The sequence below is a fragment of the Triturus cristatus genome, chromosome 4_1, assembly GCF_964204655.1.
Source record: "Triturus cristatus chromosome 4_1, aTriCri1.1, whole genome shotgun sequence".
Lineage (NCBI taxonomy): Eukaryota > Metazoa > Chordata > Amphibia > Caudata > Salamandridae > Triturus > Triturus cristatus.
Genome location: NC_140585.1, coordinates 811,435,987 through 811,455,398, shown reverse-complemented (window position 1 = coordinate 811,455,398; position 19,412 = coordinate 811,435,987). Strand labels below are relative to the sequence as shown.

Here is a 19,412-nt window from a genome sequence, read left to right as displayed (position 1 = left end):
TAGTCTATTGATACTTATGTTGCTGTCCTACGTATGCTTGCTGCAGAGTGTGAATTTGAGAATTTTACAGCTCAACTTATCTGTGACCAGATAGTGGTACGTTGTTGGGACAAAAAAGTCCAAGAGAGACTGCTCACCATGAGAAATCCTAACCTATTAGAAACCATTGATGTAGTAAAGGGAATTGAAGTGTTACGGAAAGCTTTAAAAGAGCTCACTCGTAAACACTCTACTGGTGTATCTGTGGTGAATGAGAACTTGGTTCCAAAACAGAACAATGTTTTTTTAAAAAAAAACATTAAAAGGAAAGAGTACAAAGGTAGTTTCTTCTCTGTGTTCGGCAATGTCTTGCAAAGAATGTGAAATGCAAGTTGTGTGGAAAATTGGGCATTTTGCGAACGTTTGCCAGTCTCCCAGAGACAAGGTCAATGCAATCCCTGATGGTGATTTGTGTGATAGTTCTGATGAAGAACAAAATTGTATGAGAGGTGTGAGGGATATTATTGTTGTAGTACAAGACGATGAATCCAATTGTGTAGACCCTTACGAGAAAATTGAGGTGGATGGTAAAATTCTTAAACTCCTCATTGATTCTGGTGCAAGAATGACAATGGTAACTGACAAGTTATTTGCCGAGATCTGGGGGAACCGAGAATTATTTCCACCCGACAGGAACCCAGTAACTTATAATGGGAGGAAGATAGAACTGTCTGGATATTTTGAGTGTCACCTCAAATTCAAAAATCGTACCATTTTTGGGAAAGTTTATGTTGCCAAATAAGGGGCTTAATATCCTCGGATAGTACCACCAAGACCTTTTTGGCATGACCCTTAGTCCTGGCAAAGATGTCCAAGTTTCACTTGTTACGGATTGTGAAGAGAGTAAGTGTTCTCAAGATACGGTTGGTAACAGTTCTAAATGGGTTAAGATATTTCCCACTGTTTTTCAGGACCAACTTGGTAAAATGACAGGTTCAAGCACAAAATTAAAACCCAAGGTGATGTCAAACCGGTGAAACATAAACTGAGAGATGTACCCTTTAGTGTGCGCGAAGATTTAGGTAAGGTCTTGAAGAAGATGTGTAATGATGGGGTCATAGAACCTATCGAGTCTTCTTCATGGTTATCACCTTTAGTCATTGCCAGGAAAAAGAATGGGCAACTGAGAGTCTGTGTTGACCTCAGAATCCTAAACAAGGCTTTTTGGATTGACTCCCACCCTCTTCCAAGAATTGATGACATCATCAGTACTTTTTCAGGTGCTAAGTTTTTCTCCAAGATTGACTTAGCATCTGCTTACCTTCAGGTGGTACTTGATGAGTCATCACGCCATCTCACAGTATTTGTATCACTAATGGGCACTTTCCAGTTCAAAATCAAAAGAATGCCTTTCGGTCATGCGTCGGCGACCGCTGTTTTTCAGCGCGTCCTAGAAAATGTCTTGGAAGGAATTGATGGTGTCGTAACATTCCAAGACAACATTTTAATTGCGGGAGAACATTTGTCTATTCATGACAGACGTATGCGTGCAGTTTTGGAAAGGTTACAAAAGTATGGAGTTGTTGCCAATCTTGGGAAATGTGAGTTTGCCAAAAGCACCATTGAGTATCTAGGCCATGTAATGTCAAGAAAGGGGTTCAACCCAGACCAGGATTAGTGGACGCTATTACCAGAGCTCCCATTCCCAAAAGTAAGGAGAACGTAGCGTCGTTCTTAGGTCTTTGTGAATTTTATTCTAAATTTATCCAAAATGTTTCTGCAAAAACTGTTGCTTTGAGAAAACTGTTAAAGAAAGAGAAAAAATGTATCTGGGACAAAAATTGTTAGGAGGAATTTGAAAGGTTGAAGAATGATATCTGATCGGCTGGTGTCCTTGCACCTTTTGATTCCACTAGTGAATGCATCATCACAGTTGATGGGAGTAACAATGGTTTGGGAGCCACCATTGTCCCAATGAAGGGGACGAATAAAGTAACCATTGGTTTTGCTTCAAGGTCTCTGAGGACAAATGAAATGGTTTTCTCTGTCATCGAAAAAGAACTTTAGGGTTGTTGTTGGGCAGTTGAACGTTTTAAGTGTTTTATTTGGGGGAGAAAATTTGTCCTCAAGATGGACCATAAGCCTTTAGTTAGTATTTTAAGTGGTTCTGTCTTCAAAAATCACACAGGTTGGATAGCGAGATTAAGTTCTAAACTCTTACAGTACAATTTTACGGTTGAACATATCCCTGGTGGAAAGAGCATTAGGGCGGATTAGTTTTCCCGCTCACCCTTAAGTTTCACTGACTATACAGAAAATAATGATGAAAATGATGAGGAATGTCTTATTTCTAGCATTGATATTTGTCATGATACTACTTTCTCTGAAAAAGAGTGGAATTCAGAATCTGCAAAGACGTTGAATTAGAGGATGTGAAAAAATACGTGATGAATGGGTGGCCCAAAGAAAAGACCTTACCTCAGGCTCTACAGACTTATTTTAAAGTTTGCGATGAACTATCTATTGAAGAAAATGGGATGTTGGTACGGGGAGATAAATGTATCCCACCTGTCAGTTTGAGAGAAAGGATTATCACATATGGGCATGAGGGACATTTAGGCCAGACAATAACTAAGAGGAAAATCAGAGAGAATTATTGGTGGCCAGGCATGGATTCTGCTATTATAGCTAGCGTCCGAGCGTGTGTCATTTGTCCATCCGGTGATAAAGGGCTCAAGGTCGAAGCTGTCCCACTTCAATCTGTCAGTTTACCAGAGTCAGTGTGGTCAAAACTGGCCATAGATTTCATTAGGCCTTTCAGTATTCTACCACGTAAGTTTAAGTTTGCTATTGTGGTTGTTGACTATTACAGTAAATGGTGGAAAGTCAAATTTGTTGAAGAACCTAACACTTCCGAAGGTATCAAGTTTCTAAACAGTTTGTTTTTAAGGGAAGGTTATACAAAAGAGATTGTCTCTGACAACGGTGTCCAGTTTGTTTCTAAGGAGATGAAAAGTTTTTTGGATACCAATGCTATTAAAAATAAATGTGTTGCTTTATATCATCCTCAAGCCAAAAGCTTAGTAGAAAAAACTAATCACACCCTAATGGAATGAATACAGTGGGCTGTTCAGAACAGGATCCAATTGTGTAAGGCTGTTGAAGAGATGCTTTGGTCTCACAGGTCGTGTCCCAATGCTGTTTCTGGTCTTTCACCGTTCGAAATCTTGCGTGGACGACCTCCCGCATCCAGGTTGTGTCCTGCTTGGTTGCGAGAGTGCCAAATAAAGAATGAATGCATGTTAAATGTGGACAGAATTGTAAGACACACTGTTGAAAAATTTCAAGCTAAAATGAAGTCCGTATGATACAAAACATAGGGTAAAATCTACAGAAAGTGTATTCCGTGTTGGTGATTGGGTCCGTGTTAAAGACCCCAGTCATGTCCCAAAGGGATTGTCAAAGTTCAAACCACCAGTCAGAGTTGAAGTTGTGACCAGGACGCAGTGAGGACTAGCAGGAATAAATGGTGGAATAAAGTAAGACTTGTGAAGGTGCATTTTCATGATTTGCATCCTCGTGATCTTCCTTCTCCATTCAGTTCACACAAGCATCCTCACACTTTTCCTACTTCATCTTCCTCTTCTGACATTTCTGAATTGAGTCATTCTTACTCTCCTAATCTTGTCCCCAAACCAAGGAGGAGTGGTAGGAAAACTGTTAAACCTTTAAGATTTTGTGATTGAGATTATCTCCTCTCCTCGTGCAACCTCGTGATATTGTAGTCCTCTCTTTCACTGCTCTTTTTCTTTCTTTTTATATAGTGTGAGTGTAATTCATTTCTTTTTGCTCATTTAGTTTGTTACGCTCTTACCTGCTTTTACCTTTTGTTTACTATAAAGAAAGGGAGATATTGTTGTGATCTCATGTTTCATTTATTACAGCATTACCTCACTGGAATATAGAATGTTAATATGTCTTTTGTTTGTGCAAGATTCCACTTACCTGTGGGCTTCTGTGGCTGTGGTTCATAAATACGACTTAAGAAGATTATACATGTACTCTTGGTCATTAACAGTTTTATTTTACTAAATCTGGCTTTGGCGAAACCTGTTGGCTTTTCCAATGCTTGTTGAAAGCCAAGTTACCCAGATCATCTGAATAGTACACAGATGCCTCCCTCTGATGGACAGATGCCGCTGGCAGAGAAAGGGTAGACGAGTTCCTCTCGCTCGCGTTGGCATCCGAGCCTTTCTTTGGTCTGGCTTCTCGTTAAATGGCGGCGAGGTTGATGTCAGTCAGCAGACTGCCAAGTTTATTTCCCCCAACATGGTGCTCGCGTCATTAGCCTACATGTTTGTTGCAGTCAGAGAGCAAACGTGTGGGTTTCCTCACAGGGAGCTGTCACATTTCCCAATTCTTCCCCTTTGTTTTTCATTTAATAATAATCATCGCCCCCGTGGCGGCAGAGTTGCAGTTTTTTTTGTTTTTTTTTTATCTGCGTTTATGCCAAATGATATCGTGTTCTGGCTGCAGGATGTGGACAGATGTTCATAAGGGACCGCGTTGAAGGTCCGCCATTCGTTTCACTTCACTCCCAAGGCACTTGCTCTCATTAATTCATGTTTATGAAATGTACCGAGATAGGCAATGCAGAGGAGAGTGACAACCCCAACCAGCTGCGTCAAAAAGGAAAAAAAGGAAAGCAGCTGGCATGTCGAGTGTACCTTTCTGAGAACACAGCGAGGAACAATCATATTAAACAACCCCACTTATACGCCTGCCATTCTCCCAGGACTCTAAAATGCAGATTATGAATTCTTCAGTACGTCAGGGACGCGGCCCAGTGTATAGTGGTGGGCAAGCCATCGCTGGACTAATGCCCTGGCAGGCAGCCTCAAGAGAAAAGGTGGGTCTTATAGACTTTTTGTCTTCCTAAGCTAAGCAATACTGAACCACATCTTAACCGCATATTTACTTAAATTGTCCATAGTTGTGCTTCATGCTAAATGTGCTGCACCATACAGTGACTGCCGTTTTTCCATTCCCGCGCCCACATAAATCTATTTCCTTTGAGAGAAAAACAATGAAATGAGGTGTATTTCTGAATGATGTGTCTTTCAATTTCACTACATACGCCGCATGCCTTGTGACCAAGTAATGTGTGGTAGTAAGTAGCACATCGTTTTTGATATGCAGACCTGTGCTCAATGTACTTGTTTATGGCGTCCTCAGTAGCTGTCTCTGTCCAAATGACGCGGTAATAAAGAAAACAACGACATTCAATACTGTTTGCACGTTTCCTATATGCCCCAGTTATTTCTCATGGGGAAACAAATGCAAAATAATGCGCAAAACGTTTTATGTGACTGATTTTGCGCACTATATTTAACTCTACCACATGCTTTTGATAAGCAATTCCCTCTAAGTTATACCTGGAGGAATTTGCATATGCAATAATGTGCAGTGAGTGATCGTAGCTCCAATCCTGTAATGGATAGAAAGTAATGTAAAGTGGATTTGTAGAGCACTTCTTGTCACCCGTGAGCGTATCCAGGCACTGAGTAGGTGAGTGTAGCAAGGAAACAAATTTAATAGCTGGGTCTTCAGCTTCTTGTGGAATTCAAGTGACAAGGAGGCCCTGATGTGTTTGGGGAGATCGTTCCAGGATTCGGCGTATTGGTAGGAAAATGATCGACCTCCCGTTCTGCTTCTGTGGATGCAGGGTGTGTGTGTGTGTGAGTGACAGTGATGCAGAATGAATTTGCCTGGTGGGTTGGTGGAAGTGAAGCCAGTGATTGAGGTATGAGGGTCCCGTGTTGTATAGTGACTAGAATATGTGTGTGTGAGAAGTTTGCAACAGCAGCACTTCTGGATGGGATACCAGTGGAGCTCTCTGAGGATTGGTGTGGTGGTGCAGGTCGAGGATGAGTCTGGCGACTGCATTTTGGATGGTTTGAAATCTGTGAAGGAGACTGGTTGGGAGGGCGTAGTCCATTCTGTTTATAACTAGGGTCTTCATGATAATACGTCTTGTGTCCAGTGGGAACCCCTTGAAGATTTTAAGTAAGGTGTGGAGGATGTGGAAGCATGAGAAGGTGACGGCGTTGACCTGGGACTTCATGGTGAGGTTGGTGTTCAGGGTGAGGTCTAGGTTCCTCGCATGGTTAGTTGGGTTCGGTGTGGGTCCAAGATCAGCAGTTCACCAGGTGGAGTCCCAAGGTGAGCTCTTATTCCCAAAGATCAGCACTTCAATTTTTTGGGTGTTGAGCCTGAGGCAGTTTTGTTTCATCCAATTGGCCATCCTGGTCATGCATTGTTTGGAATTTGTCTTGGTGGTGACAGTGTCATCTGAGAAGGAAAAAAAAGCTGAATGTCAGCATAGGAGAGAAAGTTGATTCCATGGGATCCGATGATGTTTGCCAGAGGAGTCATGTACATGTTGAAAAGTGTGGGACTGAGTGATGATCCCTGTGGGACTTTGTGGATGAGGTTCTTAGGTTCTGATGTGAATGGCGAGAGCCTGACTCATGTTCTTCTGGAGAGGAAGGAAGCCATCCATTTGAGTGTTGGTCCTTGTATTCCTGCTGTGTGTAGTCTGGTGATGAATGTGTGTTGGTAGACAGTGTCGAAAATGGCAGAGAGGTCAAGGAGGATGAGGGCGGCGGTCTGTCCATGGCCGAGGATAGTGCGTATTTTGGCTGTGTCAGCAACAAGAGCTGTTTCAGTACTGTGGTTGTTTCGGAATCCTGATTGAAAGTTTACCTGGAGTTTGTAGTATTCTAGGTGGTCAGATAGTTGTCTGTTGATGGACTTCTCGATGACTTTGGTTGGGAAGGGGAGCAGCAAGATGGGTTGGTAGTTGCTGAGTACTTCTGGATGGCTGAGGTTTTTTTAGGACGGGGTGATTTTGGTGTGTTTCTAGCTGTCTGGCAATGTGGCTGTTTTGAGCTGAGATATTGATGATGGAAGTAAGTGTAGTGCTGATCGTGGCTCTTCCCAGGTTGTAGATATGGTGGGGCAGGGATCCGTGGGAGCCCCTAAGTGGACTGTCTTCACTATTGCTGTAGTGCCCTCGATGGATGGAGGAGAGAAGTTAAGAAACAAGCAAGTTACGTTATGTTACAGTGATTTATACCGCACATGGCTGCCCAGATAAGTTTTTTTCCATAGCTTGGATGTCAAGACACGAAAAGACCTGCTACCCTGTCTGGTCAGCTCAAAGCGTGGAATCAGTGTCAAATTGAGTTTTGCTGATCTTAACACCCTGGTAGGGAGATAAGGCTGAAGCAAAGGGAACAAGCTTAGTACACCGGTCTTCTTAAACATTTGATGAGCCACACATAGTGCCTTGAATGGGATGCACTTCTCCACAGGGTGCTATTGTGAACAAGTTCTTGGCACTGGCATAGCAGCCATGCCGCCACATTCTGGATTATTTGCAGTCTCTTTAACATAACCAGTCGTGCCTAGATACAGAATGATAAAATAATCTAGGTGCAAGATGATTAAGGCCTGTTTGATCCTTTTCTGCACTGATGGGGAAAAGAAGCCTAAGATTTTTTTCAGGCTCCTTAATAGGTCAAACCAGCATGTTGTCAGTATTTGTGGCTCAAATGTTAGAAAACAAACAATGGCAAAGCCAATATGTCTCACCTTTGTCAATGTGTTTTATTCATGTTGTACTGCAGTGCAGCTGCTGTGCAGCATGGCTGAAAATGAGGGGGGGGGGGAGTGCTATGACGAGGCCAATGGAGGGATGGGTTTGAGGTGACAGGCAACAAAGTGGGAGGTATGTGACGGGTGGCAGTAAGAGACAAGCAATGATGAGGAGGGTGTGGTGGCAAAAACAGGGAGGGGTGAGGATATGTGGCAAGCAATGACAGGCGGTGGGAGGGATGGTAAAGTGACGAAGGACTAGTGGCGGAAATGTATCAATCAACAATGCAGAGGAGGGACAAGGCAAGCAACAACGATGTGGCAACACAGAAGAGGAGGAGAATTGGGCAAGCAACGATGGGGGTGGGGGAATGGGTCAAATTACAATGTAGGAGGGGGAGGGAGACAGACCAAGCAAAGACAATGGGAAAACAACATGGGAGGGGGACGGGGCAAGCAACAACTTGTGGTGGGGGACAGTGGAGACAGTCTGCAAACACCTGCTCTCCTAGTGAGCGTTGCAGGTAGAAGAAAAAAGTAGCCCAGGTTTGAAAGTGCAAGCAGCGGGATGACACTGACATAGAAACAAATCAGTACTTGGGCCATGCTTAATGGGAGTGATAAATACACGAACAGCAAGTGAAGCTGGCATGCGCTGACCAAACAGGAGCAAGCAGGTAAGAGTGAAAATGAAGCCAACCAATGGTAAGTAACAGGCGAACTCTAAGACTGCTTTAAGCTAACAAAATGTCTCGCAAGTGACCGCGAATGCACTGTCTCAGACGAGACCTAACAAGCCACATAAACCTTTTGCGCCAAATTCTGATTGAGACTTTGTGTTACTTTTATATGTAATGCTGGGAAATTGAATTATTTCGAATTGGGTAGATTGATCATGTTTGGAGTTCCTGAATGCAGTTCCTCAATAGATTCCATTGTTGAATCAAATGGTTTTTCATGTCTGCATTATGTGTATGAAAAGTGAATCAGCAGGTACAGGTAGCAAAGAAGATAGTTTTCATGCTCAATCTGCAAAAGTAAGTGTAGAGGTACTTTTGGAGATTCACACCTCTGCTTGAATAAACATTTGAACTTTTTTCCAATTGACAAACCTTTCAAAGAGTATGTATGGAAAGGTGTGCCAGATACAGGTGGGAAAGTCATGTGATTTTTTCAGTGGTAGGCTTTTTCCCCAATACATAATTGTATACTCAGTACAATTCTGTATGGGAATAGGGAGCTCCTCTGTGCACACTCTTTTTATTTTTTTGCTCTCCACAAAGAAAACATTTTCCCAGTGGATAAATCACTTCACTCACACCCACAAAGTTTGGTGGTGTTCTATTCCTCTCTACCCTTGAAGGGAATTTACCCCAGTCTGTTCCAAATGCAAATGTCTGACCTTTTCTAACAACCAGCCCTGCGTATCCCATGGTGCTAGAGGATTCTCCCTTCTAAGGTCCCTGTCCTATTAGACACCACCTGGCATTGATACCTTTTCTAGAATCGCAGATTTTGTTTTATTAGAACCTGTGCACTAAAAACTTAGTGAATGTGCTTACACGAGTGAGAAAACTAGTTTGACTGCAACCACCCCACAACCCACTGATCAATATTTGAGAGAAATCTGCTTCTGGTAATAATAAATCCCATCAGACATTACAGGTATAGTTAGCGGAACCACAAAGCCTCTTTGATTAGTGCATAACATACTGAAGATCGCTAATAAATGTGTAATCTATTTTAAAGATTTATTTTAAGATCAACATCCTAATCCAGTGCACACAATTTGAATTGTAGCCACAATAAAGACAAATAAAATTGCAGCAACGTTTACTGAATGCGTACATAAAAGGAAGAACTCCAACATGATTGCAGGCATGTTTATAGCAATTCTACCCCCATTCTGCTACTTCCAAGCACTATGCCAATTCTAGCACAGCAGAAAAGAAAGCCTGTTTTCAGTTTCAGATGGTTGACACCTGTATTCCTGTTTGAACAAAAAGGACTTATGTTCATTTTAATAGCAAGGCGTGCTATACTGTCTCTCAAGGTCAGCTGCACTGATAACTTTAACTAGCAAAGGCTAAGTGTCTCCCTACCCGGTAGCCTTCAGTTAGATTCAGTGATATGATTCTGCCAAGCCTGTACCATTGCCACTTGATGTGAAGATTCCCTTCTAGATTCTTACTGATGTGAAGATTCTCACTCTTTGCTCTCGGCTTTAATTACATTATTTCATTGATGTTGAAACCCTTAGAATAAGCAAGTAGTGAATGACCTGATGCCCTTTCAATTATTTTCATTCTGCAAGACTGTATTCTTTTGAACGGCTATAAACACAACCTTCTAGAAACTCTTCAGAAATTATTAATGAAATGATGTAAAACTGAACAGTCAGTGTTTAGATAAATACTGCAAATATAGTAAAACAAACTTGATTATCACATTACAAAACAGAATAGTATAAATGAAATGTGCATTACATCAATTGCACGCACTCACATTTGGTTGATTAGCACATTTTTATTTATTTATTTATTTATTTTATAACACTTGTAAGGCGCACAGCTACCCACAAAGGGTTTCCCGGCGCCGGACCAGCAAAACACAAAACACAACTGGATAGAGAGCATTTAAAGCACTTATTTGTCGAACAACCAGGTTTTTACACTTTTTCTAAAATTCATATAGCTTTCCTCCTTGCGTATATGAATGGGTAATGTGTTCCACAGAGTTGGGCCCAAATAGGAAAATGATCTCCCGCCTATTCTAGCCCGTTTGAACCTTGGTACCGCAAAGTTCGCAGCAGTGCAAGAACGAAGACTGCGATTGGGGAGGTAGGGCTTAGCAAGGTCCTGTAGGTATTCGGGGGCAGTGCCAGCTTTGATTTTAAATAGGTAGGTCAGGGTTTTGAAATGAATCCGGTTTTCAACCCTGAGCCAATGCAGGTCCCTAAGATGTTTGGTGATCCTAGCGGATCTAGGGATTCTGCAAAGCAGTCTGGCAGCAGCGTTTTGCACCAGTTGCAGACGTCTTATTACTGCTTTGTTTGAGCCCAGGTACAAGATGTTACCGTAATCAAGCCGAGATGTCACTAAGGCATTGACTACGGTCTTCTGGGTAGTAGGGGGTAACATCCAGACAATTTTGCGAAGCCATTTAAGAATGGTAAAACATATGCCTGCCACTTTGTTGGCTTGCTGAGTCATAGATAGACTGTCATCTATGATGACCCCAAGGTTTCTGACCTGAGAGGCTGGAGGTGGAAGTTTACCTAATGACGATGGCCAATGGGGATCACTCCAGAGATCTTTACTATTCCCTAAGAGGAGGACCTCTGTTTTCTCCCCATTTAATTTAAGTTGATTAGCTGACATCCAACTAAATATTTCCTGAAGGCCTATTTTTAATGCAGATGGAGCAGATGAGTCAGATTTGGAAAGTGAAAACAGGATTTGAGAATCATCTGCATAAGTCATTAAAATAAGACCAAAATTTCCTGCAAGATTGGCCAATGGTCGTAGGTACAAATTAAAAAACAAAGGGCTCAGGATCGATCCCTGTGGCACACCATGAGGAGAGTGGAATACCTCAGAGCATGCCTCCGAAGAGGAGATCTGGAAAGTGCGGAGGGATAAGTATGATCTAATCCACTCCAGTGCTTTGCCTTCGACACCATTCTCCCCCAACCTGTCAAGCAGTATGGAGTGAGAAATGGTGTCGAAGGCCGCACTTAGATCCAACAAGACCAATGCTACCGTTTGGCCGTCATCCATGAGCTCCCTGATCTTTTCTGTGACCCCGAGCAGGGCCGTCTCGGTGGAATAACTACTCCTAAACCCAGATTGGGACGAATGAAGAAGCTCGTTATTTTCCACATAGGTTGAAAGTGCCTTATGGATGTGCCTCTCCAAAATTTTTGAAAAGGCAGGCAGTAATGAAATTGGACGATAATTGGCCAATATCATAGGGTCTGCGGCCGGCTTTTTAAGTAGAGGACTGACCATAGCATGTAACTCAAGAAGGGAAATACGCTGAAGGAAAAATATGTAATATTCATAACTGCATCTTCTCACTGCACTTGCTGCAGTTATTTTTAAAAAGTCTTCTGTCACCCCCTATCATGCTGTTTGTATGAAGGCCCAACTTGGTAGGGAGGGCACCTCCACATACTACACAGGTGGGCCACCTCAGATTTCATTACACTATTGAGAGAGGAATTTATGAATTTCCAAACATTGAGACTTTTTTTGTATTAATCTACAAACTCCCAAGGGTAACCATGCCTTGTTACAACCACCTCTCACCCCTTGTATGTAGTTTACAGATGGGTGATTCTACACTATTGTAGTGTACACTGGTGTTAAAGAATTTAAACCTTGTAGGTATCTTTGTGAATACCTAGCAACTATAAATCCAGCTATTTTTGGATGTAAATTTACTTGTGGATAAAAGTACCATTAGAAATCCCCAATTCTATAAATTCAAGCTTCCACAACACCCTCCATCAGCTACTCACAGAGTTGGGCCAGATGCTTTCTACAGTACACTAGCCTCTCTTTGGTTGATTGGGTGAGTTCTAGGTTTAAACTTTCAAGAACTGTTGAATGTTTGGTAATTGACAAGCAGGATGAAAATAACAAAATAATTTCCTGAACAGGTAAAGGGAATTGCAAACATGATGTGTGTAAGTGTAAACTAATTACCACTTATATATGACGACACAGATGTATGAGCATACTGAATGAAATAGGTTGACAGCAGAACCACAGTCTAAAATGGTGCTTTAAACTTTTCTAGTAGTAGAAAACCTTTCAAGAAAAATGTCATTTTTATTTTTGTGGACTGGAATCCAAGACAGTGCAGTATGTGTTGGATGTTGACCAATGGAAAACCACTTCAGCACGTAGAAGCTTTTTCTGGTGCACAATTTGTTCAAGTATAAGCAGGTAATGGTTGGTGACCAGTGCAGTTTCCTTTAAATTTGCTTGGTAGGTACTTAGGGGGGAAAACCTTATGCTGTAGAAAAAAAAAGTTAATTGTGGGATTTGGCTGTCTTGTCTACTGTTGCATAATGTGTGGTCCCAGATCACCACAGTTGCCTCTCCCAATGAAATTACATCATGTTTTTGGAGGAAAAATCTTTCAAACGAAGCAGGTTACAAATTTAACCCAATGAAACGCAATATCATTGCATTTTCAAGTTGGATGGTCACTGATTTGATGAAATCTCACCAGGTAAGACTGATATGATGAGCAGACTGTCACAGTTAAAATCTGTTGTAGGCTTTATTGGACTCCATCAAAAATTAATAAATTGAAGTAGTTTGTGATGTAATTTTGGTTGGGAAGTTGGTGAGTTAAAAAAATATGCAAATACAAAAAGATGATGGACGGAGCGCTGAAACTCACCCCCAGTCACTATTAGATCTGGGTTAAATCCATCATCATTCTTTTACTCACTTTGCCACCCCAGTTCAGGCCCCGCCATGTGCAAATCGGTCTTGACACTGTTCCTCATGGGAACAGTCCAGTCTGAACTGCCAAGCCAGGTCTTCCCTGGACCAAAAACAAGAATCCTGGGAATGGTTTCGGGGTAACACCCCTCATCAGCCAGGCTATCTTGAATCCAGTGGCAAAGTGAGCAAAGGACCCACCTCTGGCCAAACCCTGCCAACTTAGAGCGAACAAAGCAAACACAAAGAGATGATGGACGCAGCACTGAAGCTTTTCAAAAATATGCAACATCAATGTTCCAAACCTGATACAGCTTAGTAAAAATGGCTACAATAAACCAAATATGATCCTGGGTAGTGCCATTAAAGTGGATCCAAAATTGGTAATTTTGAATTTTATTGCCAACATAGGTATGCAAAATTCTCTAACTAAACTATAGATCCAAAAGCAGTTGTTGTAGGAAAGATATTACTTGGAAGAACATAGCAGGGTAATGGATGGTAACATAAACAAGTGAATAAATTAACTCTCTAAAATAGCAACAACGGATAGAATAGCTTTCATAGAAAGAAACATAATACATCTTTTTGAGACAGTATCAGAGAAATTCCAGAGCCTTCGAACTAAATGAGTTATGAATGATTGCATGTACAGCAACCGAGACTACTGTATATAGATAGTGTAGTATTGTTATATCTATTTAAAATAATCTGTTAGAAGAAGTTGTGTTGGTTGCTAAGTTCTAATGTATATTAATTGACAATCAATCAATCAGGATCCGTAAAGCGCTGCTTATCACCCGCGAGGGTATCCCGGCGCTGGGGGGGCTACTGCTGGTCGCTGTTAGACGAACAGCCAGGTCTTTAGTCTGTGTCTGAATTCCTGCAGGGTGGGTGAGGTCCAGAGGGGAAGGCTGTTCCAGGTTTTTGAAGCCAGGTAGGAGAAAGAGCGGCTGCTGCTTCTGGTTCAGCAGAAGCACAGGATGTGGGCGTGGGAGAGGAAGGCGTAGCACAGGTGTCTGATGGGTGTGTGGAAGTTCAGTCTGTGGTTTATGCAGGCTGGTCCTTGCTTGTGCAAGGCTTTGTAGACGTGGGTCAGCATTTTGAACGGCACTTTTTGTGTACCGGGAGCCAGAGGAGTTGTTTGAGGCGGGGGTGATGTGGGCCGCCTAGTAAAGTCGTAAATGAGCCTGGCTGCTGATATCTGGATGGTCTGCAGTTTGTTTAGTAACTGGGCGGTGACTTCCATGTAGAGAGAGTTGCCATAGTCCAGGCGTCTGGTGATGAGGGCCTGGGTGACGGTGCATTTGGTGCTAATGGGGATCCACTTGAAGATTTTCCAGAGCATGCGGAGTGTGAGAAAAAATGCTGAGCAGACTGTGATGATTTGTTTTTTCATTGTAAACTTGCTGTCAAGTATGATGCAGAGGTTCCTGGCGTGTTCTGCGTGTCTGCGGATGGGTGCCAGGTCAGCTGGCCACCAGGTGTCATTCCAGGGGTTGTTTTTTTTCTCAGGAAAATGAGTACCTCCGTTTTGTCAGTGTTAAGCTTGAGGCACTTGTTCTGCATCCAGCTTGGGACGCCGGTCATACATCTGTGGAAATTATTTTTGGTGTGAGCGGGGTCGGCGGATAGGAAGAGTATGAGCTGAATGTTGTCCTTGTATGAAATGATGTTCATGCCGTGGGCACCGACTAGGGTGACCAGAGGGCCAATGTATGCGTTGAATAAGCGGGGCTCAGTGAGGATCCCTGGGGATGCTGCAGATGATGATCTTTGAGACCAAAGTGTAGGGTGAGAGGCAGACACTCTGAGTTCTTCTGGTAAGGAAAAATGCAACCCAGTTTAGGGCGTCATCTGGTGGAGTCTTTTTAGCAGGGTGTGGTGGGACACTGTATAGATCATTGCATAGGTCGATAAGAATCAGGGATGCAGTATCCCCCTGGTCTAGGAGTGCTCTTATGTCATCAGTGGCCATTATTAGGGTGGTCTCTGTGCTGTGGTTTGCGCGGAACCCTGATTAGGAGGGGTCCTGGAGGTTGTTGGTGGCCAGGTGGATGATGAGTTAGAGATTGGTAGCTTTTTCCAGAACGTTTGCTGGGGAGGGCAGGAATGAGACGGTTCAGAAGTTTTTAGGTTTCTCTTGGTCTGAAAAGGGTTTTTTGAGGCGGGGTTTGATTTCTGTGTGTTTCATTTTCATTGGGAAGGATGCGGAGGTGTTGAGGATTGAGGTGAGCTCTTTGCTGATGGTTTTGTTTCCCAGGTTGAACATGTGGTAGGGACCAGGGTCTCTGGGGGCTCCTGAGTTGATGGATCTCATGATGGTGGCGGTGGTTTTGTGGTGAGAGGGTCTCATGCTGTGAATCTTGGTGTTGAGGTGGAGTTGGTGAGGTCCAGTAGCTTGTGTGTGCTGGAGATAGGTGGTTTAGGGGTCAAAGTGTTTGTAGATGGATAATATTTTTCTGAAGAAGTAGTCTGCAAAGGTGTTGCAGAGCGACTGGGAGTGGGTGATGGTGTTTTCGCAAGCCTGAAGCTTGGAGAACTCTTTGACGATGCTGCAGAGTTCTTTGCTGTAGTTTGAGCTGGGTTCGAGGCGGGCTGTCAAGGAGTCCTTTCTCGCTTTTTGACAAAGTGTTATTTTGTTTTAATCGTGATTTTGTACCAAGTTGCACAGCCTAATAATTCATAATAATAAAAATCTGCAACATTACATGCTATTAAGGTGATTTGTTGAACCGACTCATCTTAATGAGTTGCTGAGGTCCCGGGAAAGACATATTTTGGAGCTCCTGTATGGAACAACGTTTCAAATTTTATTACCTATTTCCTACTATCAAGCTTGCATGATGACAAACAATACTAAATTATACATTAAACTCTAACAGGGTCACTCAAAACCAGTTGAAATTTGTCTTACTTGTGTATCCACTTATCCTAAAGATGACACTGGATAGAGAGACAGAGGTAGAAGTAGGCAGAAGCGGACAGATGTTCAGATAGAAAAATAGAATAGACGGGGTCAAAGTTCACATTCTCAGTGGGCCTCTTGGACAGCGGGCCCTCGGGATATTTCCAACTTTGCCCATGTCCTAAAACGTTTCGGGTGTTGGATATTTTGTGAATTAATATGCTGCAACCTCCTTTGCCAACTGTGGCCAATATGAAAGCAAACTACATGGATATTTGGGGAGCATTGGTATGAATCAATCGTTCTAGAAATAATTAACGTTTGCACCTTTCCTCGGCACAATGCCTCGTCTGATATTTTGATATGAGCCAGGCACTCTCTGTAGAATATTTGTCATGCTCAACTAATGACAGTTTTTGTATTAAACATCTTTACTGTTTGCTATACTTGAACTATACTTGGATTTTAAGCACATACTACTCACATACTCTTCAAATAGGGTTGTCAGTTCTATATTTTATCTTGACACATACTTATTATATTTTAGCTGATAAGTTTGTGTTTCAGTCAGTGTGCTTTTCTGTGTGTTTCTGTATGTTCAATTAACTTCTCCCCTTTCTTGTCTGTCCCTTCTGAACTCTGCTCAGTCATATACATTCCCAAAGTTACATTACTTCATCTTCTGTTCGCTACTGTGAGAATTCTTTAGCAATGTCTTGCTGGAGTTAGTGCATCAACGTTAGTGTGGTATAGCACTTCCTGCTGCTTAAAAGACATTGTGACTTCTGAATAAATATGTAAACCTTAGGAAAGTTTCTAACATATGCCAGATTGAAACAAGAAGGATGTGTAGAATAAATACTATTGATCCAAATCGGCTGTTGTTTTGTGGCATTTGCTCCTCTGTCGTTTTGAATCTGACTCACCTTGTTGGTCATTGGATGCTACATAAACTATTCTAACTTACACATACCAATCTCGAGATGTCACTGTTGTAAGGCTTTTTCCTCCTAAACTTGCCCCTGAGTTTTTATCTTTACATATTTCCTGATCTTTATCCAGAGTTGTCTGCGCTGACATCAATGCACACCAAATGTTGATAGCTAATGTTCATTACGTTTGTAAGCAATGACTCTAAGCAGGATTGCATTTGCGTAGTTTGTGTAGAGCTATGTTCCACATAACTCTACACAAGCATTAACCCTCTCCCTCCTTGCCATCGTGCATGTAAGCTGCATCATCTCTACCCCCCCGTGTAAGGTAGGAGAGCACCTTAATTTGTACTACCAAAGGAGACCCAAATCTTTGATACAATTAATCTTCCAAAGGGAAGCAAAACAGAGGTATCTGTCTGCGCTTTTTATCAATAATTCTGATTGTTTTGCTATTCAGTAACTTTCCATGTTAGTAGAAGTAACACCGCTCAGCAGGGGTGTTTGTAGGTATTGTTTTGGGAAAGTGGTGTCAGTATGGAAGGAGGCTACAGCGATAGTACAAACTCTCATGACCTGCTTGATGCAATCCTCTATCGTCTGCTTACAATGTCATTTTTTGTGATAAGACCTATCGTGAGCTTCCTAAGAGCTTACAAGGGTGTGCATCTCACCGATTGCTTATCATTGGCTGACTTTGTTGTCACTCTCGTCTGCTTGCTGCTTATTCGTTAGCTTTCCCTGCTCCGGCTTGCCCATCTTCTATTTGTCTATCCCCTGGAGCATGTTTATCATTTCTCTGATTCACTGGCTTATCTTCTTCCACTGCTAACTTTTATGGAACTATTTTTATCTTTTCTTTTAACGGAGCTCGTGTGTTTTAAAGCTCTCTCCCTCTTGTGCTGCTTTCTCCCTCAGGTATTTGCCCCCTGACTTCTTCGCCGTGTTGCTCCCCGCCACTCCCACCTTGTCTGTAATTGCACAGCAACAGAAATATATTTGCTAGGATGTGACTGAAGAGCAGACTTAAATGTTTTTTTTTTTTTATCGCCTGCATTCCACACATTGCATAAAAGCACAACAGCTTGTTTTGTGCTGGGGAAAGGGGTATTTGCTTCACTCACTCAGCTGGCATCTGAGGAAGAAGTTAGCATGACAGTTCTCCTGGACTCCCATAAACCTTCTTCCTGGGCTGCTACAGATGGGCAAATAGCTGAATTCTTTGTAAAGTAAATTAGGCCTTGCCAAACGTTTCTGTTTACTTTCTGACACTTCATTATTCTTTTTAAATTCTATTCAGAGGTTTCTCAGTGAAAAGTAAACCATGACATTTATACATTTTGAAAATATTGGACTCAATTTCGTTTTGTGATATCCTAAAATATATTTGCTTTTGCTTCAGTATTTTGATGTTCTTTCCTTTTACTTTTGTTAAACAGTAATTTGCAGAGAAACATTGACAAAGCCACCAGCTCAGCGCTCACATTATAAACTCGAGACCTAAGCAAATGTGTGTTCATCTTCCCTTTTCTGCTGAAGGCTCACCTCTTGGTAGCCATCTTGTATTTTTTAACTAATTGAATAGAGATTTTTTCAATGGGGACATGGGTGTAAATGTAACAAATGTTTTAGCTCTTGAAGTGAGGGTACAGCCAGCATACCTTTATTGCTCCCACCGAAAAGTTGTGATTCTGAAGCTACTTTTTAACGTTATCGTGTTCAGTGATCTGATGGTTAATATTGTCAAAAACTGAAGTAAAATGTGTAAAAAAAAATTAAAAAGAAATTGCCTGCATTACAAACACATGTTTTTCTTCCTTAGCTGTGCAAGGCTCAGGTGTCATTTTTAAAACCGTGGAAGTCACGTTACATAAAGAAGGAAACACTTTTGGATTCGTAATACGAGGTACGTTTTGACTATCAAGTAAGGGGGCATTTACCCAGTTTATGTATTAGGTCTTCTATTACAAATATTCCTAGTGCGTATTCCTACTGAATCATGCTGTGGAGTCTTGTGTTAGAAAATTGTACCCTGCTTTATGTTTGCTCTTTGTGATGTGTAAGCTTACGTCATATGGTTTTGGCAGCTCATTCTTAGCTCCCATTTTATTGGGGCTAACTAAAAGAACCTGTATCCAGTTGTCTTACTTCAGGGGATTGGTACGTTGACTTGCTGTGGGCCAACATGGGAGTGTTTTATCCAATGATCTTAGATCCCTTCATACATGGTTTTTTTATCAAATTATTCTGCATTTTTACTGACTTCTTGCTGCGAGCTTTGCACCTGGTGCCCGCCTTTTGTTTTGAATGTTATTTGGATAGACTATTGTGCTGCAGAAATAATAAAATTACATGAACACATAATTCACGTGCATTTTGTTTGCCGTTATGCAACATGTATTGATACAATGTTACACTATATATTGATACAATGTTACGCTATCCATAGGTATTGCTTTACATTCTGGTAAACCT

At 41.9% G+C, this 19,412-nt stretch overlaps 1 protein-coding gene across 21 annotated transcripts in view; it reads left to right on the top strand.

Annotated features, from left to right (window-relative positions):
- Nucleotides 1-19,412, top strand: part of GRIP1 (glutamate receptor interacting protein 1) — a 1,150,044-nt gene that overhangs the window by 897,376 nt on the left and 233,256 nt on the right. For all 21 annotated transcript variants that reach the window (XM_085653460.1, XM_085653456.1, XM_085653454.1 and 18 more), the window contains one exon: nucleotides 18,760-18,843. In XM_085653460.1, the coding sequence (XP_085509586.1) occupies nucleotides 18,760-18,843 (84 nt within the window). The remainder of the gene's footprint in view (nucleotides 1-18,759; nucleotides 18,844-19,412) is intronic.